General features: G+C 45.2%; 1 protein-coding gene across 1 annotated transcript in view; it reads left to right on the top strand.

Annotated features, from left to right (window-relative positions):
• The window catches only part of LOC147706978 (cytochrome P450 2K1-like), a 332,152-nt gene that overhangs the window by 187,137 nt on the left and 117,554 nt on the right, over window positions 1-27,461 (top strand). The window contains exon 5 of the mRNA XM_086926207.1: window positions 19,296-19,469. Within this exon, the coding sequence (XP_086782333.1) occupies window positions 19,296-19,469 (174 nt within the window). The remainder of the gene's footprint in view (window positions 1-19,295; window positions 19,470-27,461) is intronic.

Here is a 27,461-nt window from a genome sequence, read left to right as displayed (position 1 = left end):
ATGACGTTTTTTGGTGTCGACGATGTTTCGATGCCACCACTAGATACTGGGCATCATCCTCAGGACAACATAATATTTCATTGTTGTCTTTATAAATTTACAATTGCACTATGCCTAAATCGCATTACAGTACAATTACATGACACAGGGGAGAAATTGGGAAAGAAACAAAATGGAACATGAATTGGTAAACATGAATACTGTTAGGCATGTAAAAATGTGACTGTTGTGAGTTTAAAATTGTCGAGATGTGTGGAACAACGAGTGGGGGTGGAAGGTTTGGCGTGACTGAGTGCTTTTTGTGCGTTGTCAAAGAGGTGAGACCACTCTTTGCTGATCAATCTATACAGAATACACTGTGATAAAGTGAAAGGGAGGACGCCGCAGTGATTGGTATTGTACGGCTGCTGAGAGACCACATCTGGGTTGGTCATGCATAAATTTAAATGCGGATGTAATCTAGTGTCGTGACATGAACACCTATGCGTAAGGCGCAGCAGTCAGTGTGTTTAAACAATGACAGGACCACAATAACAGGGTTCATGCATTAGATCGTGTGAACATGAAGGTAGTAATGAAATGAAAAAGTGGATAAAAACGGCGCAGTGATTGGTAGGACACATTCGATAAAGCATGTGTCAAGAACAGAAAGCTGATGATGTCTCCAGCCGTGATTAGAGCACTAGTAATTGTGGTGCAGTGGTCGGTGTGACGGCATAGAAAAGGGATCATGCAATAATATCGAGCTGACACAAGGTCGGAAAGGCTAATTAGGACGTGAAGTAGGTTTTAAGACGGGCTTGTGAGAGGATACCTGCAAGTTGGATCAGAAGCGGGCGCGATAGCTCGGGGTCCTTATCAGCTGGCTAACCGCCCCTTGTGACCCCGAGCTATCGCACCCACTTCTGATCCAACTTGCAGGTATCCTCTCACAAGCCCGTCTTAAAACCTACTTCACGTCCTAATTAGCCTTTCCGACCTTGTGTCAGCTCGATATTATTGCATGATCCCTTTTCTATGCCGTCAAACCGACCACAGCGCCATAATTACTAGTGCTCTAATCACGGCAGGAGACATCATCAGCTTTCTGTTCTTGACACATGCTTTATCGAATGTGTCCTACCAATCACTGCGCCGTTTTTATCCACTTTTTCATTTCATTACCACCTTCATGCTCACACGATCTAATGTATGAACCCTGTGATTGTGGTCCTGTCATTGTTTAAACACACTGACTGCTGCGCCTTACGCATAAGTGTTCACGTCATGACACTAGATTGCATCCGCATTTAAATTAATGCATGACCAACCCAGATGTGGTCTCTCAGCAGCCGTACAATACCAATCACTGCGGCGTCCTCCCTTTCTCTTTATCACAGTCTATTCTGTATAGATTGATCGGCAAAGAGTGGTCTCACCTCTTTGACCACGCACAAAAGGCACTCAGTCATGCCAAACTTTCCTACCCCACTCTTTGTTCCACACATCTTGCCGATTTTAAACTCACAACAGTCACATTTTTACATGCCTAACAGTATTCATGTTCCTTTTTGTTTCTTTCCCGATTTCTCCCCTGTGTCATGTAATTGTACAGTAATGCGATTTAGGCATAGTGCAATTGTGAATTAATAAAGATAACAATGAAATATTATGTTGTCCTGAGGATGATGCCCAGTATCTAGTGGTGGCATCGAAACGTCGTCGACACCAAAAAACGCCATATGCAATATGACTATGCAATATTGTAATGTGCAATGGTGTATAAGAAAATGATCTCAGTCTGTTAAAACTTTCAAATAGGAGTGTACAGACGCATTTCACTTTGCCCTTTGGCCATTATGTGCTTCGTTTTGTTGTCTCACTGTTTCGTAGGTCAGGGCTGTGCCCACTTGTCATTGAATGTTTCTAACAATTTAATTTTATATATATTTGCAAAATAAATTCTTGTCCGGCTGGACGAAAGACATACTACCTATTTAGAGTATGATTATTGTATATAAGTGATGCTTCCTCTGAAAATAGGGACCATTGTTTTCTATAACATGATACTGCCCAAGGTCCCTATACTATACCTTTTGGGTTCCCTTGTTTTTTGTAACAGTCATCTGATGCCTGCCACAGTGTCTGCCAGTGTGGCCGGCCACCCTCACCTTGTGCCTCGGGTGTTGCCGCTTGTTGCTACCGCTCTCTGCACTCAGTATCCCAGGATGCGTCCCCAATGTCTGCTGGCACCCACCGGGCTCACTTTCCTCCATCACGCCCCAGACCATGGTCTCAGGATGGGGGGGGAGAAAGGTCGTGACTCCTCAGGTAGGAAAGATGGAGGGGCCGGGTGAGGCACACCCGCGACACCATAGGGCAGGTAGCTGCCCTCACCGCAATCTGTGTGTCAGCCCCACCCCACTCACCACATAATCAGCTTTCTGCAGTCCTCTCAGACCTCCTTGTCCCGTTCCTCATGCCCCACGGCAGGGACTGCAGGCCGCACTCATAGGCCTCCTCTCTGGCCCACGGCCTAGCTCAGAATTGGCCAGCAGTCCTCACCACCAAAGGCCCCCCGATCTGTCGAGTCTGCCCAAGCTGATGCAATTGTGCCTGCCCTGTCAACAGTACTGATGAAGGTAGGTGGAAGAGTGCAGCAACCACCTAGCAGATGTGGATTGTCAGGCCTCTGCCCAGGAGCCTTAAAAATGTTCAGTCCACCATCTTCGGCTGTCTTGCAACACCCCTTCAGAACTAATTTAATGATGACTCATTCCATAAATCTGCAATTATTTTGTTTTCAAACATCAGACACCTTCCTTGAAAACTTCCAGCATTACCTGATAATGTTTAAAAGGCTGGGCAAACTTAAATAAGAAAGAAGTGCATAAATCTAGCTGTCTCATTATAAAATCAAGGTAATGTATAGATTCCCGTGTATAAAAGCATGAATTGACAAATTAGTCACTACATTACAACCCAACCATTCTGTGAGTGCCCGTTAAAATAAACACACCAGGCTGGGAAGCCTAAAGTCCAGCTGGCGTTTAACAAATATAGCAATCAACAAAGTAAAAAGCCTAAAGTTTTCATTTCAACTCACCAGGGCTCTAGGTAGAAAATAGTCAGTTGGAGCTTGGAGCTAAAATATATAAAAATCAACCTAGTGTGTACTATATACATTTCTCAACACAATTCAGCGCAGTTTGATCATGTGACAGAAACAATTTACTTGCAGCAAAAGTGTATTTAATGCACAGGCATATTGACTGCAATCGGAAGCTTAAGCTAGTATAAAAAGACATACATACACAGCACTTCAAAAAGAAAATATAAATGTGCTACAGACAGATCTTAAGTTTGTTTTCACTTCCCCCTTTTAGTTACGAAAGGAAACATTTTTGTACAACTGCTCAATTGAAAGCAGTCTCACCATTTCTCTATTAATCTCACCATCTTTAAATGTACCAATACTAAAGGTTTTTGCCACGCCTTTTTTTGTTGCAAAGATGATGAAAAGATCAGTCTAAAAGCAATGTAGATACCAACCCCAACCAGGAAAATACCAATAATGGTTTTAAATATCTTCATACCACAAGGGCTAAAAACGTCCGCTATCCACTGCCAGATGGCATTGGGACCCGGGTCAGGGCCTCTTTGTATCTTGTGTTTTTTGTCACAATACTTAGGGCCCTATTCATGAGGCCTTGTGACACTTTTGTGCCGCTATTGCATCACTTTTTTGCTGCACCGGCGGCTTGAAAAATGCACCATGTTGCGCTCTATTTACAAAGTAATGCATTTAAGCAGATGCGTCACTTTGTAAAGCCCTGCGCTACATTATACCTGCATCAGGTTTAAAGTATGCTGGGTGGGCATTTCCCTGCACAAAGACTCCTAGAAGTGGGGAAGTGAAATCTATCAGATTTCACTGCACCACTTTTAGGACGCCCCTGCATCAAAATCTTATGCCTGCCTCACAGCATGCGTAAGACTGACGAAGGCGCATTAAAATGGAACTTGTACATGAGTAATGACTCATTGCTGGAGCTGCGTCACTTTTGCGACACACTCCAGCAATGCATTATTACTGCGCTACAGATATGTCAGAAATACTGACTTATCTGTAACTCCTTTCAACATGGAGCAGCATCCATTAAATATGGCGCATCCATTGTGTCTCAAGGGGGGCTCAGTGAAAACAGTTGCATCGCTGTTTTCACGCAGTTGTGCAAATGTTTTATAAATATTCCATAAATAAGGCAGCTGCGTCACTTCATACACCTGTGGCTACCTTATACTTGCGTCAGGTATAATGTATGCATGGTGGGCGTTCCCCCCATATCAAGGCCTCTTAGAAGTGGCGCATTGAAACGTATACATTTTCAGTGCACCTCTTCTAGGACTCCATGGCGTTAAAACCTTACGACTGTCTAATGGCAGACATAAGTGTGACGCAGGCCCTTTCACATGGCGCTTGCCCCATGTGAAAGGACACATTGCTGGAGCTGTTTTCAGACACACCCCAGCAATGTGTCACTTTTGTGCTTACAGATACGTCAGTAAAGCTGACGTCCCTTTGACTCCTTTCTGTTAATACAGCCAATCCGCGGAGTTTAAAAAAGGGTGCACTGAGAAGTGTTACATCGCTGCTATTTCATTGCGATGTTATATTTCTTATAAATAAGGCCCATAATGTTATCTATCTGTTTGTGTATGCTAAGGGACATGTGGAAGGCGAGTGTAGCTTTTAGTCTCTTCAATGGCAAAGAACCCTTGTTTTGCTGCATAAAGTTAATTCAAAGATATTCTGTTTGAGCTAGCATTTTAATTTGGACATCTAGCTCTTCTGCTACTAGTCCCTAATCTATTGCAGTGGAATTCCCGTTTTCATTCAAAATCTCTGCATTCCTTCTTATCTTATCTAAAGCAACATTCATTTCGTACACAGAATCGGATCGGAGAAGAACCTGGAGGTAGTTGACACATTCCACCTAACTTTCTTTCGATCTGAGGGATGATCATCAAACTCTGAAGAACAAGAAGAGTTGGAGGGTCTGTGAAACAACGAGCCGAGTCTACAAGGTCCTCTTCAGAAAACTACACTTTTGGATTGCACTGAACCAGACCAAAGTGGTCACAAGACACTAAGAGTATGATAGATATCCTATCAGCCCTCCCACTTGGCGGAGCCTCGTCATGTAGGACGTCTAGAACCAGGATGGTGTGTCCAAGCCTAGATGAATTGGCTAGACAGCACACAATTGTGATTCATACAATGGAAGTGTCCATGCCACTGGGCGATGCTGGTAAAGTGCAGTGCAAAGAAAAAAAGTGAATAAGTGATGTTAAAATGACGGTCGAGGCAAAAGAAAAGCTTTTTATTGATATTCACCAGGACGCCAGATTAAAAAGAGATGCAGGACAGTGTGACAGAATCACTGTCTACTTTGCTGTGTTGTTAGATAGGCCAACATGTTTCTGCCAACAGGTGAAACTACACCGGCATTCTTCAGGGCCACTTATATGAGATGTAGCTACTGCAAAGATACACTCTAGTAGTAATATATGAAGTGAAAATGACAGACCAAAAAATAATAAATAAAGGACTGTCAGACTAATGGAGTGGTCATTCGGACCATCCTACCGTATCCTCCTGAACCATTTGTTGATAGAGGATGCAGTCCTGTAAACAAAAACAGAAAAACAAAAACTACTTTGTGTTCTTCAAACATAACAAGCTTACAGGAGTAATTAACCCCAAAGAAAGGGGTTATGTTATTATGTCACGAGGACCATTATAGAACTCAGCAAGGCCCGTCCCTATTAAAACGGCCATTCAATTTAATTACAGGTTGCATTTAGAGTAAACCACAGACATTTCTGGATACAAATATTGAAAGCAGTAAAGAAGACTTACCCAGCAATATGTGGGAGTCAAGCCTCACCTCACCCGGCAACGGCTCGGAGATTGAGGCCCCGCTCTATGCACAAACAAATAGATGTAAACATGTAAGCCAGGGCGACTAAAAGGGTCTGAAAAGTATCCTAAGTCAGTACTATGTTTCTAGAGTTTGTGCATATAAACAACTGGTTTTTGATTGCCCACAGTGATCACGGTCCCATGGAGAACAAAAGGAAGGGGAAAGCATAGGTGCTAGTTGGAACTAGTAGAAATTCATGACTTCCAGGGCAACCCATGTACAATTACCACTATTTACCATTAGCGCTAATTCAAATTGTAAACATTCAAATAAGCATAAAGCTGTCAGTTGGAGATATACTGAAGTGCTCAAAAGTAGAATTGCAAGGGTGGTGTAGCTGAATGAAAGTACAGCCACAAGCTTGACTACCAAAGAAAAGTAACAACAAGCGCCTGACGCCTCACTCACACAGGGAGGCAAAGGTCAGATGTTAACTCTTGAGGCTAATTTTGGAGTTGCTGCTTAGTCAAGAAAAACGGGGGCTTCACTGTCCTTTAATATGCATGAAAGAAATGGCAAAGCTAGTTAAAGCACAGCGCGTCGTCACCACTCACCTCTCCGTCGGTGCCCGGTTTTTGTTCGCATGACAACCAGAAGCGACTCATCGGCGCGCATGCGCTGTGAAGAGAACTCGCGCACACCATTACCGGCGGCAGTACAGCAGCTGTTCGTCATTTACACAACATCCACCAATTAGGTTGGGTATAAAACGCGCGCCTCACCTCTCCTCGTTGCCTCCCCTTCGGCTTTGGTTTTAGCCGAGAGGTACCGACGGAGAGGTGAGTGGTGACGACGCGCTGTGCTTTAACTAGCTTTGCCATTTCTTTCATGCATATTAAAGGACAGTGAAGCCCCCGTTTTTCTTGACTAAGCAGCAACTCCAAAATTAGCCTCAAGAGCTAACATCTGACCTTTGCCTCCCTGTGTGAGTGAGGCATCAGGCGCTTTTTGTTACTTTTCTTTGGTAGTCAAGCTTGTGGCTGTACTTTCATTCAGCTACACCACCCTTGCAATTCTACTTTTGAGCACTTCAGTATATCTCCAACTGACAGCTTTATGCTTATTTGAATGTTTACAATTTGAATTAGCGCTAATGGTAAATAGTGGTAATTGTACATGGGTTGCCCTGGAAGTCATGAATTTCTACTAGTTCCAACTAGCACCTATGCTTTCCCCTTCCTTTTGTTCTCCATGGGACCGTGATCACTGTGGGCAATCAAAAACCAGTTGTTTATATGCACAAACTCTAGAAACATAGTACTGACTTAGGATACTTTTCAGACCCTTTTAGTCGCCCTGGCTTACATGTTTACATCTATTTGTTTGTGCATAGAGCGGGGCCTCAATCTCCGAGCCGTTGCCGGGTGAGGTGAGGCTTGACTCCCACATATTGCTGGGTAAGTCTTCTTTACTGCTTTCAATATTTGTATCCAGAAATGTCTGTGGTTTACTCTAAATGCAACCTGTAATTAAATTGAATGGCTGTTTAAATAGGGACGGGCCTTGCTGAGTTCTATAATGGTCCTCGTGACATAATAACATAACCCCTTTCTTTGGGGTTAATTACTCCTGTAAGCTTGTTATGTTTGAAGAACACAAAGTAGTTTTTGTTTTTCTGTTTTTGTTTACAGGACTGCATCCTCTATCAACAAATGGTTCAGGAGGATACGGTAGGATGGTCCGAATGACCACTCCATTAGTCTGACAGTCCTTTATTTATTATTTTTTGGTCTGTCATTTTCACTTCATATATTACTACTAGAGTGTATCTTTGCAGTAGCAACATCTCATATAAGTGGCCCTGAAGAATGCCGGTGTAGTTTCACCTGTTGGCAGAAACATGTTGGCCTATCTAACAACACAGCAAAGTAGACAGTGATTCTGTCACACTGTCCTGCATCTCTTTTTAATCTGGCGTCCTGGTGAATATCAATAAAAAGTTTTTCTTTTGCCTCGACCGTCATTTTAACATCACTTATTCACTTTTTTTCTTTGCACTGCACTTTACCAGCACCGCCCAGTGGCATGGACACTTCCATTGTATGAACCATAATTGTGTGCTGACTAGCCAATTCATCTAGGCTTGGACACACCATCCTGGTTCTAGACGTCCTACATGACGAGGCTCCGCCAAGTGGGTGGGCTGATAGGATATCTATCATACTCTTAGTGTCTTGTGACCACTTTGGTCTGGTTCAGTGCAATCCAAAAGTGTAGTTTTCTGAAGAGGACCTTGTAGACTCGGCTCGTTGTTTCACAGACCCTCCAACTCTTCTTGTTCTTCAGAGTTTCATTAGGGGTATTTGAGTTTGGACGGTCTATAAACATATTCCCCTTGACCCTCCTCAAATAGTTGTTTTTCATGATCATCAAAGTATCTTATGCCTGGAATTATATACCCTGAAAAGCAAGTACCAATCCAACCAAGAGGCAGCCAGGGGTGGGCTTACAATCCGCGAATCAAATATTTATGACTTCCATGGGGTTACATTTGAGAAACAAAAGTCCAAGGAAGATGATACTCAAAGGGAGGTAATTTAAAAGGAATGCTCTCTACTGTTGAATCAAATTTATTCTGGAGATGTGTGCTCCCCAGTGATCACAAAAAGATCCTTGCTCAGTCATTGCAAGATGAATAACTTTTAGCATTTTTTAGTTTAAAAGCAATACCGAACTTTTCAAGGTCTGGGGAGGGATAGGGAGCGATGTTAGCACACTCTGGCAGTCCATTTCTGAAGTAGAAAAGCTGAAGGTAAGTGTCAGTAAACCTGATGGGCTCTGGTGTCAAAGGAACACTAACACCTACATCAACACGCATGTAAATGAAAATCCAATAGGAGGAAGTTAATGGTGTGCCAATATGTTTCCAGCAACATCAAATTAGGGGTGGGTGGAAATTCCGGTCTAGAAATTGGAGGAATTTAGTAAATACTGCATTACTCTTGAAACATGGAATTAGCAATACATTCCACTGCTCTGCCTGTGGAATTAATCAACACTAGGACTCGCTTGACCCTTATCTCGACTGCAACAAGCTACTGTCAAAGGGCCATGCTCTTACCTGTCCCAACCTGCCTGCTGCACACAGCACGCATGAGTATAGCACTTCAAGTGTCCAGTCCAGAGCCATCTCTCCATTCCACTCACAAAGTGGGGAAAGTGCAGACATACAAAATAATAGCAGCCCAGGAACCACACACAACTAGATCTGTACCACTCCATTTTCCCTGGCACAGCCAGCCAGCATCACAGCAGAAATTGGCCTTCCCCATCCGCCAGTAGCAGCCGCAAACACCATACCATACCAATGTAAGGCTTTAATGATACGAAAGAACTGAGGCTCCACGACCAACAACATACAAGTTGAGGTGGAGAGTTGGAAAAGGTTCCTGATTACAAACATGGCGCTTGCGCTGTCTGAGTTCACTCGCCCAGTTTTTCCTCTGATGTGGGGACTTTTATGTAGCAAGTACCAGGACGCTGTGGATAAAGGGACTGAACGCTACCTTCACAGCTGTACCACTATGCACTTTACACAAATAGTATATAATAGAACAAACAAGAGGCATTTTGGGGAGCGATCCTTGTCCCTACCAGGTAGGTCGCTCCCCCTCCGCACAGCACAGCCTCTGTCTCCCTGCCCCAGCTGCCGCTGCTGAGGAAGTTCGAGGCCCTCCACCACTCGCAGGCTACCACCTGTGCCTCATCCCTGGTGGCCAGTGATAGGCTATAGGTAGGTTTGTCCATCCTCCGCTTTATTGCTTTTATTGTATTGCCTGTATTTTCATTGTTGTATCTGTGACTGTTGTTGTCTGTCTTCCCCCACTGCCTGTTCCACTCGTTTTTTGTGCCTTTCTGCCCTCTGTTCCACACGTTTTTCCCTCGTTTTTTGCGCCCTTCTGCCCTCTGTTCCACTCGTTTTTTGTGCCTTTCTACCCTCCGTTCCACTCGTTTTTGAACCCTCCTGCCCTCTGTGCCACTCATTTTTCAATCGTTTTTGTGCCCCTTTTGCCTTCTGTTCCACTAGTTTTTTGTGCCCTTCTGCCCTCTGTTCAACTCGTTTTTTGTGCCTTTCTGCCCTCTGTTCTGCCCTCTGTTTCACACGTTTTTTCCTCATTTTTTTGTGTCTTTCTGCATTCTGTGCCGCTCGTATTTCCCTTGTTTTTTGTGCCTTTCTGCCCTCTGTTCCACACGTTTTTCCCTCTTTTTTGTGCCCTTCTGCCTTCTGTTCCACTCATTTTTTGTGCCTCTCTACCCTCTGTTCCACTCGTATTTCCCTTGTTTTTTGTGCCTTTCTGCCCTCTGTTCCACTAGTTTTTACCTAATTTTTTGTGCCCTTCTGCCCTCTGTTCCACTCGTTTTTGTGACTTTCTGCCCTCTGTTCCACTCATTTTTCCCTAATTTTTTGTGCCTTTCTGCCCTCTATGCCACTTGTTTTTCCTTCGTTTTTTTTGCCCCTTTTGCCTTCTGTTCCACTCCATTTTTTTGCACTTCTGCCCTCTGTTCCACTCGTTTTTTGTGCCTTTCTGCCCTCTGTTCTACTCATTTTTCCCTCTTTTCTGTGCCCATTTTGCCTTCTGTTCCCCTTGTTTTTTGTGCCCTTTTCCCATCTGTGCCACTCGTTTTTCCCTCGATTTTGTGCCCCTTTTCTTCTGTTACCTTCGTAGTCCCTCACCACCCTCACTGCTGCCTCACCTGTGGCCGATCACACTTACTGCCCACTGCCCTTCGCTGCCCCCGCCTCCCAGCTGCTCCTCCCTTCCACCTCCCCGTATATGCCAGCCGCGCCGCTGGCGCGCCGAAGACACGCCGAAGACACGCCTAAGGCAAACCCTTCTGTGCCCGTCTTTGCCTGGACTGCGCCCAGCACTAGAACCCCTGGCCCCCACACCCGCCACAACGACCACCCCAACTACGACGCCAGTACTCTGCACGCTCTCAACTCCGGAGAGAGCCACACCTGCTTCAAGGCCGCCCCGAAACGCACACACGGCCACTTCACCTGCCGGAACTGCAGCTACACCAACCTCAGAGCCGACGAACCACCCGCCAAGAAAGACCCCAACCACCTCCGATGCATACTACTGAACACCCGATCCGCACGCAAGCATGCCCTCGAGCTCTGGGACAAGCTTGACACAACATCCCCAGACGTCGCCTTCCTGACAGAGACCTGGTTTAACGACTCCTCCACACCCGAGATCACCATAACCATCCAGATGGCTACAAGATCACCCGCAAAGACCGCACCAACGGAGCCGGAGGAGGAATCGCCATCATCCACAAGAACAGCATCAGGGTCTCGGCTAGCACCGATGACGCGCTCAGCACCGCCAAACACATGCATTTCCAGATCCACACAGACCCTAATTCCACCCTCGGAGGCACCCTCATCTACCGACCCCCCGGACCCCGCCCCCAGTTCAGCGACTCTATCGCCGACTTGATCAGCATGCACGCCCTGACTTCCACTGACTACAACCTCCTCGGAGATCTGAATTTTCACCTTGAGAACAACAATAATAACAACTCCACAACCCTGATTGATAACCTCGCCAACCACGGACTGAAGCAACTCGCCAAAACGCCCACCCACTCCGCTGGCCGCATGCTCGACCCCTTCTTCTCCTCAAGCCTGTACGTCTCCATCAGCCACACCACAAAGTCCTCTGGACCGACCACAGCTGTATCCACTTTGCCTTCCAGAAATCCACCACACACCACCACACCCAACAGATCCACCGTTGCTGCTGGAGCAAAATCACGAAGACCAACTACACCCAAACCTCGATCTCAGCTCACCCACTGAACCCTCCAACACCGACGACGCTGCCCACAGCCTCAGACACTGGATCGAGGACTGCGCCAACACCCTCGCCCCGCTTAAGAAACCCCCCCCCACAGAGACACCAGCAAGAGGGCCAGCTGGTTCACCCCAGAACTCCTCACCACCAAGCAAGCCTGCCGGAAACTAGAGAAGAAATGGCACAGTAAACAAACTCTGGACAGCCATGCACACAAGGACGCCATCCGCAACCACCACCACCTCATCAGGTCAGCCAAGAGGACCTCCTTCAAAGTCCGTCTTCAACAACAATGCACACAATAACAAGGAGCTCTTCAACATCATGAAGGAACTCTCCAACCCCAGCTCCAACACCAACAACATCCTGCTGTCACAAGCCCTGTGCAACTCCCTCGCCACCTTCTTCCACCGCATGATTGCAGACATCCACGACAGCTTCAACACCCAGACAGCCCCAACAGACAGCAACTGAACAGACCACGACCCCCTGCTAGCCTGGGCCAGCGTGAGCATCAATGACACCATCAAGACCATGCACACAATCCACTACGGCTCTCTGTCAGACCCATTCCCACACCATGTCTTCAACAGAGCAAGCAGCTCCATCGTACCCCACCTGCACAAAGTCATCAATCTCTCCCTCGAGACTGCAACCTTCCCAGAGAACTGGAAACACGCAGAGATCAAGGCCCTATCCAAAAAACCTAAGACAGACCCAGAGTCCTCAAGAACCTCCGGCCCATCTCTCTGCTCCCCTTCCTCGGCCAAGGTCATCAAGAAAACCGTCGACAGACATCTAACCCGATACCTCGAAGAAAACAGAATCCTAGACCCTTCCTAGTCAGGGATCTGCAGCAACCACAGCAGCGAGACTGCCCTCATCGCCGCCAACGGCGACATCAAGACCCTGCTGGACAAAGATGAGACCGCAGCACTTATCCTCCTAGACCTCTCTGCCGCCTTCGACACCGTCTGCCACCACACACTGCGTGCACACCTCCACGCCGCAGGGATCTGAGACAAGGCTCTGGATTGGACCACATCCTTCCTCTCCGGCAGAACCCAGAGCGTCCGCCTGCCCCCATTCCGTTCCAAAGCTTCCGAGATCATCTGCGGCGTACCCCAGGGATCCTCCCTCAGCCCGACGCTGTTCAACATTTACATGGCCCGCTCGCACATGTAGCCCGACAGCACGACCTTAACATAATCTTCTACGCCGACGACACTCAGCTGATCCTCTCCCTCACCAAGGACCCCATCAACGTCAAAGCCCACCTCCACAAAGGAAAGAAGACTGTCACCGACTTGATGAAGGCCAGCCATCTGAAGCTGAACTCGGACAAGACGGAGGTCCTCATCCTCAGCTCCAACCCTTCAGCCTGGGATGACTCCAGGTGGCCGACAGCACTGGGGGCAGCCCCGACACCCACCAACCATGCACGCAACCTGGGAATCATCCTCGACTCAACGCTCTCAATGACCAAGCAAGTCAATGCCGTCTCCTCCTCCTGCTTCAACACCCTCTGCATGCTCCGCAAGATCTACAGATGGATCCAGACAGATACAAGAAAGACAGTTACCCAGGCCCTTGTCAGCAGCAAACTCGACTACGGAAACGCCCTCTAGGCGGGAGCCCGGACCAAGCTCATAAACGACTACAGCGCATCCAAAACGCCTTAGCACGACTGATCCTTGACGTACCACGCCACGGCCACATCACCCCCACCTGAGAAACCTGCACTGGCTCCGCGTCAAGAGGATATCCTTCAAGCTCCTCATCCATGCACACAAGGCACTCCACAAGACCGGCCCAGCGTACCTCAACAGACGTCTCTCCTTCTACATCCCCAACCAACAGCTATGCTCCGCCGACCTCTCACTCGCCACTGTCCTGCGCATCCGAAGAATAACCACCATTGGGGATCCTTCTCCCACCTCGCCACCAAGACATGGAACACACTCCCACTGAGCCTACGACAGACCCAAGACCTGCTGACCTTCAGGGGATACTCAAGACCTGGCTGCTCAATCAGTAGCGCCTCCCCCACCCCCCAGCGCCTTGAGACCCTCCCGGGTATGTAGGGCGCTTTACAAATGATTGATTGATTGATTAATTTGTGGGTCTCTGTAGAAACATCGTCCCTAATGTGTGAGGCATAGATCACAGAAGGTGTTAAAAGAGTCTGCTGTCTCATATCCACTTGATGGGAAAAAGACAGCCCTGGCCATCACAGTGACATGCTATGTCCGTGGCAGCATTCACTGGGACTTCGAATGGGGGCAGGGGCAAAACATCCAGGTATTCCAACGCCATTTGTTTCCCATAGTGAAACCTACAGTTATTGGAGTGAGTCTGACCCTTGTTCCATTTTATTGCCTGCATCTGAATGAAAGGCTTGCGCAGAGATGTAATTCCAACTACACGTTCAAGTAGAGGCAGGCACAGTGGTCATGAGTGTTGCACAGTGAAGGTGAGTTTACTAGCGTTCCAAGCAGCCTTATGTATAAAGCATGGTGGAAATTAGCATTATGTTGCAAATGAGCGTTCTACTTTTTAATCACCAGTCAGCGCGATGACATCAGCACGGTGCACTCCCCTGCGCATGTGATGACTGCAAGGCGCTGTGCACAATCATAGATAGTTCATATGCACGTGCAGTTAGAATGATGAGTAGAATTGAAAAATGCATTGCCAGTTCGCAATGTTGGTCTGTGCTAACAAGATGAGCAAGCACCAACTGCTTGCCAGAAATCAAACATACGCTCCTTAAAGTTGCAACTCTTACTGTGCTCAAATCAGCTGTTTGCATTCCTCACTGTCGTATGCCCTATGATTCGGGTAGACAGAACTCCATGGAGTCTCATGGAGTTTTTATGTAATCTCTCAATGACGTGCGAGTAACCACCAGTCCCTCCTGTCCTTGATTATGCACCCCGTGGATCCCATCTCAGTAAACACAAGTTGAGTCACTGTTGGTGCAAAACGACTGCAGTTTATTCACAAATATGGAACATAAACATTGCGGGCAGATTTACAATAACTGGTGCATCCCTGCATATCGGCAGGGATGCTCCAGTTATTGTGCGTCCCGGCAGACACCTCTTGCGGCAATATGGATGCACATCATTTACAATGCGGCACACCATGGGGCAAGAACAGACAGATGTATGACGCATCTGCTGCCGTAAAGGTGACGCATTGCTGGAATTGCGTCGCAAGCACGATGCAGCTCCAGCAAGGCTCAGGGTGCCCCTATTCCTAACATGCTGCGTCAATCCTTACACCTGCTTCAAGCAGGCGCAGGGTTTTGATGCAGCATGACCTTAAAAGTGACTGAGTGAAATCTTGTAGATTTCACTCAGCCACTTTTAGGAGGTGTTCCTGCACTGGAACGCCCCCCCCCCCCCCCTCAACGCCGGATCACCCACATGTGGCACAGAACATTACAACGTGACACATCTCCCAGATGCGTTACGTTGTAAATACCCTACAGCATGGCACTGGCTTTGCACCGCGTCACAAAAGGGACGCAATGGCGGTGCAAATGTGGGGTATGGGGCTTGTTAATCTGCCCCTGTATTTTTATAGTCACTCCCGGGCTCCATTAATTCAATACTTCATCAGATCTGTCATCTTTATCAACAGTCTGATTAATTGGTCTGCAATACTTTGTGCACAGCCCCGTGTTTGACGACACTTTAGCCGGTGTCCAGCATTCGCGCCCTCTAGGTTTTCCTTGCTACCGAGATCTGAGTGGGTGGCCATCAGGCCCTGCCCGGGCTGTAAGTGCTGTGTCCTCCTGCTGCTGACCCTTTGCTTTACCATTTGCTTGCTCCCAGTGCCCCTGCCATAAGGCATCCGTTTGAGTGGCTCCTCTTCCTAGGCTATTGTGATTTCTTGGCTGTCTAAGTGTGCTGTCTCCTTGACCCCTTGCCCGATCTCAACCTGCGGCTGTGATGCCCACAATCAGGGCCAATGTGAAGAGGCCAAATTATGTCCATGGTGTTGCACCTTGCCCATTTAACCTTCTTTTCCTGGCACGCCACTTCCTTCTGGTTTGGGGGTTTGAACCATGACGCCCAATCTCCTGCTTCCAATTTTGTCACCTTGCGTTGATTTTTTTGCGGGCTTACCACCTTCTGTGTCCGTGTGGTCTGGCCCTCGGGAGGTGTTCATTGCAGCCCCTTCATGGGTCTCGCTTTGCCTTCTCGTCCCGCGCCCTAACTCTGGTAATTGTGTGGAGTAAAACTCCACGGGTTCCTCCCACCCGTACATCAAATAGGCCTTCCACATCAGAGTAGGGGTCCATACAAGGTAAGTTTCCAAACAATTTAATCTTGGAATAATTCCCTTGATCACTCTGAGGATGTACCCCACCTCTACGTAGATGCTCAAAGCAGCTGGGAAGCTATCAGGCCAGACTCACAGAGGGTTAAATATTCATAAGGAAGTGACTGCTTACGATGGATAGAGGTAATAGTGATCATAGGCTGACAATGCATCAACATGTGTTGATGAAGCAGGCAAAAGTGGTTTGCATGGAGATTCAGACCCACCAATGGTGATAAGGACACAGTGGAAACAGTTTCAGCAGAAAGCTAGGGGATATATCCACCCCCTGAAGCAGGAGCGCAGTCGCCTGCAGGAGTACTGACTCGTTTGCAGTGAGAAGAGTGGATCAAAGTCATCATGCCCCTGCATTTAGCAGCTGTGTTGTTGATGATCAGGATCTGATATGGACCTCTCTAGTGAGGATATAGAGCTCGGGGTATAGTATTTGCGGTCACCCAATTGTCTCAGGTATTCAGTGTCTTGGGGCCATATGTATCAGCATCCTGTTTTGCGATTTCTAAATAGCGATTTTTAAGGAATTCCTTAATTGGGATTAGCAAATTGCTAATCGCAATTAAGGAATAATTTCCCATTCATTTCTATAGGCCCAGAGGCCCATAGGGATGAAGGGGAAATTTGCGATTCGCAATTTGCTAATCGCAAATTGAGAATATTTTCAAGGGTGCACCCTGTTGCACCCCTGAAATCTGCATGGGTGCACATGTGGCGCACATACATGCCCTAAGGGCATGTATGTACGTCACATTGCACTTTGAAAAATGCAAAAATATGCATTTTGAAAGGAATTCGCAACTTACCACCAACTAGAAGTTGGTGGTAATTTGCGATTCCTTAAGGCTAATTTGCTATTTTTTGGGGGTTCTTACATTGCATTTAAGGAATTGCAAAATTTGCGATTCCTTAAATGCAATCGCAAGATAAGGAATCGCACATTTTGCGATTCCTTATTTTTCAAGCAGATTCCCTTGATGCATACCATTAGTCCAAATTGCATTCGCAAACGCCTAAATTCTGCGAATTTCAACATTTGCGAAGTCAATTTGGCTTGATACATATGGCCCATAGTCAGATGTTGACATTATCACTGTGGCACCGCCTTTATCGGCCTGTTTGATGGTGATGGTTGGGTCATTGGCTAGTGACTCTATGGCCTGTATCTCTTTTTTGGAAAGGCTATTGAAAGTTCTGGTGGTAGTCAATGCCTTGATATCTTTGAGGACTGCCTGCTCATAGGTCAGGACCTCATTGGGTATCATGCTATTGTGAGGAGTAAAGGTGGACGGATTGTGTAGTCCAGAGTCTTTTTGTTCCTCTATTTCTTTCCCGTCAAAGAACACCTCAAGTCGTACTTTACGGAGAAGGGAACAGAGAGCATCATGAAGGAAATGCAGGCGGCTCTGACAGGGCCCTCGCAGGACCTGTCAATGCAGCACAGGTCTTGTGCTCCATGGAGCACAGCTTTGGGGTAGGACGGAAGGCAAGGAAGTCACATAGGATGGTAGGGGTGTATGCCAGCAGACCGGGCCTATATATTTGGATGGGGAGGTTGGATTGAAGAGAGGGTAATGGGGGTGGTGGCCGGATACCTGTTCTTTCCTATTTGGAGGAGGTGGCATATGAGGGTGGTGAGGGTGGGTGAAAGGACATGAAGCAATTTTTTTTCTATTAGGGTGGATAATGTTAAGCTGGTATGATGCTGCATATTTTATGGGAGGCATGTTACAGGTGTGATGGCCAGAGGGTGGGTTTTCGGATGCTCAGGGCCTGATTTACAAAGGTAAATGTACACTTTGGTGTTAAGTTGGCAATTGTTTCTATTCACAGTCTCTTTACTAGTTGTATCTTAACAGCTGCAGCATCTCAATACACAAAACGATAGGAATGTCCTGTCCGCAGTTATAAAGATACTACTAGTAAAATACCTTGTGACTATCAAACAACATTTAAATTTACCTTCTTGAATCAGGCCCCCTGTGTATCAGGTGCGGGTACGTCGCTTTTTTCATGTTCTGGTGGAGCAGTTTCACAGCATATTTACCAGACCATGTAAAGCCACTTTACATGCCATTTAATGGCCTGGTAAATATGTGCCCCTTTCGCGCAGAACACTGCATGAAATGGGCGTTCTATTGGTGTTTCTCTGGGTGTTCCCGTTCTAAACCCAAGGAATCTGAAGCATTCCCAGATTTATGAGAAATCATAGATCTGGGCGTGGGCTTAGGGAGGCGCATAAAGTTGAAATGTTTTAATTTCTCCTCATATTTTCCTTTTTATGTGTGTTTCTGTGTGATATGTATTCTGCAGCAAACATAGAAAGAGGAAATTGCCTGAATTGATTGATTTTGTGCAGGAAGGTGTCCCGTCCTTCACAAAATGAATGAGCCCTGCAAAGCAGGCACCCTTGCACCATGGTGCAAGGGCGCCTGCGTTGACGCATGGCAGCCCATTGTGCTCCAGACCAGGGGAAAATGGCAGAAATGTGCTGTATCTTATAGCTACCGCGCATTCCGTCCCTTTTCTTTTGGACGCAGGGCAGAGAAGCAAGATTACTTGAGGCACAGCCCGCCGCCAAAACCTCATAAATCAGGCCCACAGTATCGCTTCCCCATGATGACTCTTCCCCTGCATAGCTCTTGAAAGCAATGACTGATGAATTGGGTGGGCCAGACAGACCATAAACTTGAAGATAAGTCTCAGTGAACAATGTGGATGGTTTTCTCCTTGGGCATCTGATTGACATCATAGTCAATTTGAGCTTCTAACTTCTGTGATATGATGTCACTTTCAACCCCTCAGTAAAAAGTACCCCTCTTATTCATTATCCATCTCTAACTCTACATAATACTAGTTACAGTATCATTTATTATTAATAATGGTATTGTTCTTTTTGCTGTTGGACTTAACTTGGTTGTTTTCTGTCTGAATTCCAAGTACCCTCTTGCTTCTAGTAGTCGATCAATTGAGCAAGAAGAAAAGGAAACTTGTTTTTTAATGCAGATACATGTCTTATATGAGTATTGTTCTTTGTACACCTATTTTACTGCATTGTGGCCCAGATTTATCAATTTAGCAGAGAGTTTCTATAGTCTTTGATCTGTAATGGTTTGAATTGTATTAACCAAGCTGCTACCGTACGTTCTAATGCTCTTCCATTTATACGGCAATACAGCTCTACAATTTGTTTCCAGCGTTGGGATTTTTGCCAGGAAACCACAAGACAGTAATTAAGAATGTAAATGAGATACATTCATTCCTGCGAAAAACATTTTTGGAGAGTCGAAAAGATTTAAACAGTGAGAACAAGAGAAATTTCATCGATGCATTCCTTGTGAAGGAACAAGAGGTAAAATCATTGAAACAATGTATTAACATTCAAGTGTGGCATTCATTCATTTACACATGGCCATTGCTGGGAAGGGAAAACATTTACTCCTCGAACCTAGAAGTTGTGTAGAGGCGGAAGCATTGTCGGAATGGCTGCGTAATGTGAGTGTACAGGTCTCAGAGTCTAACATTGCAAATATATTTGATGTGACAAATGGATTAGGTAGCTGTGTAACCTATGGTCATAGATTTGAATCATCATACGTCACGGGAGAGTGAGTCATAGGTCTAGATTAGAAGTGGACTGGAAATTGGTTTGCGCAGGGGTCTTAATTAGGCCTGGGCGGTAAATTCCATTTCGCTCGTGGAATTTGCATAATTTGGTAATTTCGCGTTCCACGGAGAACGCGAAATTGTCCAAATTTTGCGGAATTTTTTGCTTGTTCGCATTCTGAAAATGCGTGTTCGCGAGATATTTCCCCCGAGCACGCAAACAGCGATTGCGAACCGGATAAAAGCATTGCGAATAAGCAATTCGCATGTTTGCGGAATTTCTGCGTGTTCGCAGAGATTTTTTACCGTTACGTGGAGATTTGCGTAACAAGATTACGCAAATTCCGCCCACCACTAGTCTGATTTCCTTTGTTCGCAGTTTACTACATCCAGTCATTATAGTGTGCAATAAAGGACGTACCCTTCAGCACAGGAGTGGGGGAGATTCCCCCATGACTGCGGGCCAAGGTTTTGTGAATCAGGCGCTTTGTGTCTAACAGGTGAATGTGGTAAAAGTGTGCCAAAAAACAGGCCACTCTTTCACTAAAAGTTTTGTGAAAAGGGAAATTCCTGAATCAATGCTTATGGAATAAAAATATCAGTTTTTACCAAAACATGTTTCAAAACGGAACCAAAGTTTGTAATATAGAAACAACACATTTATTATCTGAAGAACTAATTTGTAAGGATACTTTATATGGTGACTGTGAAATGCAGGGCAAAAGGGCAAAAATAGCCATCCTTTTGCTGCTGGAATAAAAACATAGGTGCTTATTTAGCCTTTGGTTGACCGTATTCGAATATCAACTGCTAAAATATAACAACCTATCAAAATATTGAGGTCAAAATATATTTTACAAAAATATCACAAGCCCTACATTTATATTTAAAATATCTAAAATATTGATTTGAAAATGTTGTCCTATAAAAATATCTAAGATTAAAATTGACTTACACATAAATACAAATTGCAATGATATTAACATTCAAAATAAAAATATAGTGAAAAAAATATTGTGTTAACATAGTGATAAAATAAAAGTACAGATAACAAATGCATTTATTAAAATGGAATGGACAGAATTTATGGCAATACCTGACACTTATGAATGTGTAATTTCAAATTGAGTGGGCAAGGCCATATATTTGAAGAAATGTGTGGTCCGTAACTAAAGAGATAAGTAGAACTGTCTGAAGGACCTAAAACAACTGAATCACAGATGTGACTATGAGCATAGAGATGTTCGAGAGTTAACAGTTACTACCTTGTGGTGAATGTTTGAACCAATATGGAAATAATAGCTCACTCCTTGTTGCCTGCCCCACCCAACAGATGGAGACGATGAGTTGTTACCTCCCATTCCCTGCGGCTTTTTCAAATGTTTCTAACAATTCTGTCTTCTCATGATTTATTCTTGATGTACGATTTTTTTTCTTACATTAAGCCTTAGATAATTTTAGATATTCTGTAGTCTCTCTAGAACGTTTCTTCTGCGGGCATGAAGTAATGTACGTTAGCTGTGGTGACCTTGAGAAAAGGATTTACTGAGAAAATAACAGAAAAAAACAGGCCCTGCTCAAGCCACAGGGGACTTATAAGACCAACATTTTTCTAAGTTCCAACCTTCTTGAGTTTATGGAGCAGTCCCTCTTAATCGCTTCTAAGTCTGTCAGGACCTCATGGGCACTACATTGGGCCAGCACTCACTCCAGCAGAGGCCACCAGCAGGGTCTAGTCCAGATCACATTGCTATTGGTCAACTGGGCAATTCAGGAAAAAGGTCTCTTGCAGTTTTGTGTATCTCTGTAGCCACACAGGTCAGCCAACTGATCCTTGGAGTCCACTTCGTACTCCTTGGTACCAGTGGGAGTGGATCCAGCTCCACAGGTAGCCATTCAGATCTCAAACAGTAGGTACAGTCCTCTTCTGTTTGCATCACGGTCCAATGAGTGTTCTGATGATCTCTGGGTGTGGTGCCAGCGTAGACGGTTTCAATGCCAATGGATGGGGTTGGCTACTGGACACTACCTAACCAATGGCGAAAAAGAACCTAGAGGCAACCTTTTGGAAATTACCCTTTCTGCTGAGTCACCCCCAAACTTTCTGCCTTCCTCTTCCCCTTTTTGCTGAATTCGTTTTTGTTGGGTTTAGGACTCTGTGCACCTTACCACTGTTAACTAGTGCTAAAGTGCATGTGATCTCTCCTTACAGCATGCTAAGATTTGGCCTAAGCCCAACTCGCAAATTTAATGCACTTATAAGGTCCTAGTAAAATGCACTACATATTCCCCGGGCCTTTAAATTTAATGCTACCAGTGGGCCTGCATCACGCCTGCAGCACGTATTGTACCACCCACTTATGTAGCACCCTGAAATATGTCCTAGGCCTGTCATTGCAGCCTGAATGCAGTGTTCCACTGCCATGTTGACTTGGCATTCAAAACTATGGGTGGCCGGTTAATTCAGCTCCACCGGCAAAGTTTGCTAAGTTGTGCCCATTCTGCGCTCTGCTCTCCGGAGAGTGGAGTTCGGTAATAACTCCACAAACCGCCACGTAGCACAATCTTTCTCACAGGCAGCTCGCCATTGTTAAGTTGGCGAGCAAGCAAAAACGATCTCTAGACTCCCAGTGGGATTTCTCAATATGGCGGTTGCGCCAGGTCGCTACAGCTCATGTTGAGAAAGTTGCCACTCACACTGCCAAACCTACCACTTAAGTAGAAAATGTACTTGTGTGGCAGAAAGGAGAAGCACCCTCTGGCGCACCACATGGAGCAGTGTCTGCTGATTTTACAACACAGGACAAGCACTCTGCACTAAAAATCAGCACGAGCAGTGCAATGAACCGGAATTGTACTGCTCAGGAATCTCGCAAAGTTTTTAGGTAACTCTGCAGAATGCCATGGACTGTGTGTTCCTCCCACCCCGATTAAATACCCCTTGCCAAGTCTTAACCTCCCCTTTTATTACAGATATGTCACCCATAAGCCCTAGGTAGCGTTTAGGGCAGGGTGCTATGTAAGTAAAAGGTAGGACATGTACTATTAAGTATTACATGTTCCGGTAGTGAAGAACTGCCAAATTCGTTTTTCACTATTCTGAGGCATACCTCTCCCAAAGGTTAACATTAGGGATAACCTAATGCATTTAATAAACTGTAATTCCTAATTGAGAGGATGAGGATTTATCATGTTTGTTACCTTTAGTAGTTTTTGAAAATTTGATCCACTCCTCATTAGTTATCCTTATTTTAACTGCCGTAATCCAAACGCTTCTTGTTTACCAAAATCTTCTTCCATCATTATTCCTATTTATGTAATCACTGCGGAGACAGCTTGATTGGACATCAATTCTTTATTAGGCATTTTCAAGAACATTTTGTGTTTCCATCCAGGCTTTCACATGCCCAATGCATTTCGAGCCTAAGCTCTTCACCTGGGGTCACTGAAATGATAAAAACAAAGGTTCAACCGACTTCACGTTGCGAGCTCACTACCTACAAAAGAAATACTGAAATAATCAATACCTTCACCCTCATCAACCTTCACTCCCCAACCTCATCCCTACAGAACACTTGTGTGCCCTCCCATCATACTTAACTTTACCCCTCTGCCTGCTCTCTCACCATTACATGAAATGATACTGCAATAACTATAAAACATAACTCATAAATGGGAGCCAGACACCTATTTCAATCCCTGCTCCCCCCTATCAATTACCCCTCAGTCAGAGACCCCTGATGAAGATCTTAGGCTCGAAATGCATTGGGCATAATCAAATGAGTCTTCTTTGGTGTATGATCGACCTGTACGTGCCAGCCTGGATGGGCACACAAGATGTATTTGAATGAGGAGTGGATAAATGGGAAGACGCATCCCTCTTTCAGCAGGGCGACAGATGGCAACTAGAGAGATGTACCCCTTAATATACTTTGAAAGTAGCAGTGATGTTGGACCATTCACAGCATCTGAAGGCACGCAGCATTAAATATAGTTTTCTATGAATGTTTACAGATAAGGGAAGGAATGCATTTTCACACTCACTTGTCTCTCACTTTTAGAAAGTTGGCATTTCCCTGCTCTTAGCCCTTTGGGCCTGCATTGCATGTCTGGGGTGAGTGCCAGCTGGGATTGTCTACTCCCTCTAGACAGGCACACACGATGGAAGCTTTGCTGTGACTTGATGAGCCATCCTGGCAGGATGGAAGGGAAGAGGTGGGCACTTCCTCACTTGCACCTGAATAGGCTGTGTCCCATCAACACACAAAGGACTACATAACCCCCTGTAGTGAGTCTGGAGCCATGGCTGGAAGGGAGAACCTTTGTGCACTTCAAAGGCCCATCTTTGAAGTCTTGCCACTTGAAAGGCACCACTGGGTATAAGAACTGGACTTCTGATCCCACCAAATCAGTACGTTTCTTGACCTGTAAATAGTCTGCAAGGAAGCAGGACTGCTGTGTTGCTGAAGGACTGCTAGTCTGGAAGAACTGGTGTCTTCCTCAGCTGACCTACTGCCCTACTTGCCTGGCTGATAAGGACTGGACCTACATCACTTGAATCAAGAATCCAGAGTAACTCCAAGGGCCAGCTAGCTGGCCTCCTGATCACAAGTCTCAGGGACATAAAAGACTTCTAGCAATCCTGCTTCAGCACCTTGACTCTGCCATATGTGAGTCGGTACTGTCAGGTGTCACCACCCCAGTCCTGGACCCTTGGAAATGAGGCCTAAGGTGCTTGCTTCAAAAGAACCAACCAATCACTGCCACTGTGGAGACAGAATCGGTGTACTGACATCACTGTGCCGGTGGGAACCAACAATTCACTGATAATATGAAGATCTAAAATGACACATCTCTCTTGTTGTCTGGATAAGAACTGGTGCACTGTTGATGTTGCATGGCTAGTGGTCAACGCATTGCCTTCGGAAATACCACTGAGTGGCGCTCTACTCAGCAGTCAACGACAGCCTCGACGACGATGCTGAAAACTCTGCAGTTAAGCAACCCGCTCATCAGAGCCGAAGCATTGCTGCTACTGCACTACCAGGACCAGCACATCCCTGCTGCTGCATGAATTGACACCGAGACATCCCCCTATCTGTACTCCTCTAAGGTACTTTTCAGCCAGCCTAACATGGTCCCTGTAACCGGCCAGCATGTCCAGATATCCCTTGTTGGTTTTTTGTGCTTTCTGGCTATATTTTCACTTAAATCTTTAAAAAAACAGCATCTTTTTGTCATTTTGTTGTCAAATACTTTCTTAAAATATAATCTAATTTTCTAAATTGGTTTGGGATTTTTCTTGTATTTTGTTTTCCCTATATTACTGTTTGTGTGCTGCCTAAGTAGTTTATGCATTGCCTGTAAGTTAAGCCTGACTGCATATGTGCCAAGCTACCTACTGTAAAGCACAGGTTAATTAAGTAACTTTTTCTTGTTCACTCTACAAGAGGTTGCGGCTGTTGCTTGTCCAGGGCTCGGTCCCCAGTCAAGCAACAACCCAATTTCCCACCGAACCTTTACATGTTTTGCAGCACATCTTGTTTGCCCTACGACAAACTATCCCCCCGTGCACTATTCTGAGGCTTGTGTGCCAACCAGAGGTCTGTTTATGGAAATGGAAAGTTCCTTCTCTTCAACTACACCAAAGTGGCTTTAAGATCAGCTCCTGTTCCAACTAGGCAAGTGTCATATTTGCTACTTACGGCATATGGAACAAAGGGCTTCTTTTTCCCAATTCTCCCTTTACACTTAAACTTCGAATTGTGAGCCTTTCCCTTGTCCCTTTCACATTAATGAAGTTCCTTCTGGACCCACCCCAGCTGTTCTTCCAGAGCTGGAATCTGTCACATTATTCACACTCAGTTCTTCTTGTGAAAAAGCCTAAGCCTTAGTTTCTTCACATGGAGTAGTTTTCACTCCTCATTAAGGGGACTCTTTGGCAGGGCACTGAAGGCTTAGGCAGATACAGGGTTAATATGTAATAGTCACATTTCCTAAATACGTATTAAAAGTCCTACTTCCCCACCGACTTTGATTTTAATGAAAGCGTAAAACCTTGTTTGGATCAACCAGTATCTCGTCCCAAACCGGAAAAAGCAGGGTTATGATTTGAATACGAACTCTAGTTTTTCTCATAGGACAGCTTTAGCTTTTAACATTGAACATGTTGGGGGATAGTCCCACTAGGAACATAACAACATTTAATTCTTACATGTATATGGTTAAATACTAGACACCCAGCTGAGAGCTCCAAGTCTTACTTAGTGATAACCTATTTATGATTGAAAACTAGGGCTCTTTCTTATCAATGAGGGTTCTTTTGGAAGGTTTGCCCACTGATTTAAAATCTGCCAGAGTCATACTACCTGGCAAGGCCTCATGCTAATGTTTCTTTGTCACTCCTAGGGGGCGTGGATGGGTTCCCAGGGGGGCGCAGATGCCTCTGCAATTATATGTAAATGAAGAGAGCCTGGAATTGCTAGCAATGTTTATTTGTTGCATTTCCAGGCTGTCTTAATTTATTCCGAGCAGTGATTTGAGTGCCCTGGGGGCAGGGATCACTGAGTTTGGCTGGCAGGGTCAAAGAGATTACTAACAAGCATTTGTCTTGCATTTGCCGGAATTTAAGCTACTGGTTTTGTAAATGGCAATGACTTTTATTTATGTTTTGAAAACCTTAACAAAAATAAAAGGCACTGCCATTTACAATGCCAATAGCTCAAACTTGCATAAATGCAAGACCTGTTGCATTACAAATGCTGGTTCTTTCTTCACGTTTAGAGTTCAACTATTATTCACGCCACTAATTTCAATTATGGTTTACTTAAATATGTAGTTACTTGGTTGGGGGGGGGGGGGGGGGGCTATGATTTATGCTGCAAAGGAAGGTGTCGCCAGGAAACCTGGGTGTTGCAGTGCTTACTGTTCACAATTAGCCTTTAAAGACCGTTCCTGAATAGACTTTGAAACTCCCTTGAAATAATGTATATGTTTTATTAAACAGACATAGTAGAAGAACTCTCGGGTGCGCATACATTTCCCAAATGGGAATAGCATTGTATTAAGCACAACACAAGTGAAACCCATCAGGGGCTGGGACACGGAGCATTTTCACTGGTGCAGAATACATCAAATCTACCTTCACCATTGCTCATCTTTCTGCTCACCTAATGCTGCATAGATGAAGAGGTATTGATAAGTCCATGTTACATGAAGGTTTTGGCGCCAGGGTGAAATGAAGAAATGGGTCTGAAATAGCATGATCGTGTTTATTGACCCCTGTACATAATTTTAAGTGAGTTATAGACATATTATCAAAAAAGCTCTGGTCATATGAAAGACCCCCAACAAAAACAGAGGAACCAATTTTGCGTTGTTTGTGATTTGTGTAATTATGAATGGACAGACTTATTTTGCCTGAAACATGTATTTTCTCTATGTTTCAATATGTAAAGTCTTCACAAATACTTAATGTGAAATCAGTTTGAGGTGTGTTTGTCCTAGTGAAAACTACATTTGTTTGAGAGTTTGTTTGAATATGTGTTTTAACTCTGCAGCAATAACTACAACTTTGTACTTTGCGTTTTCCCTCGTTTATGTTTTGGTGCTTTTGGTTGTGTTTTACGAGGATGAGTCTTGCTGGTAAGTGTCTTGGTTTTGAGCACGAGGAGGGATTGCTCCTTTCACTTGTCTCGGTTCACGGTTGTCATTTTATATTATGGGATTAAGAGTTAAT

The sequence above is a fragment of the Lissotriton vulgaris genome, chromosome 6, assembly GCF_964263255.1.
Source record: "Lissotriton vulgaris chromosome 6, aLisVul1.2, whole genome shotgun sequence".
Lineage (NCBI taxonomy): Eukaryota > Metazoa > Chordata > Amphibia > Caudata > Salamandridae > Lissotriton > Lissotriton vulgaris.
This window is presented reverse-complemented; position numbering and strand designations above follow the sequence as displayed.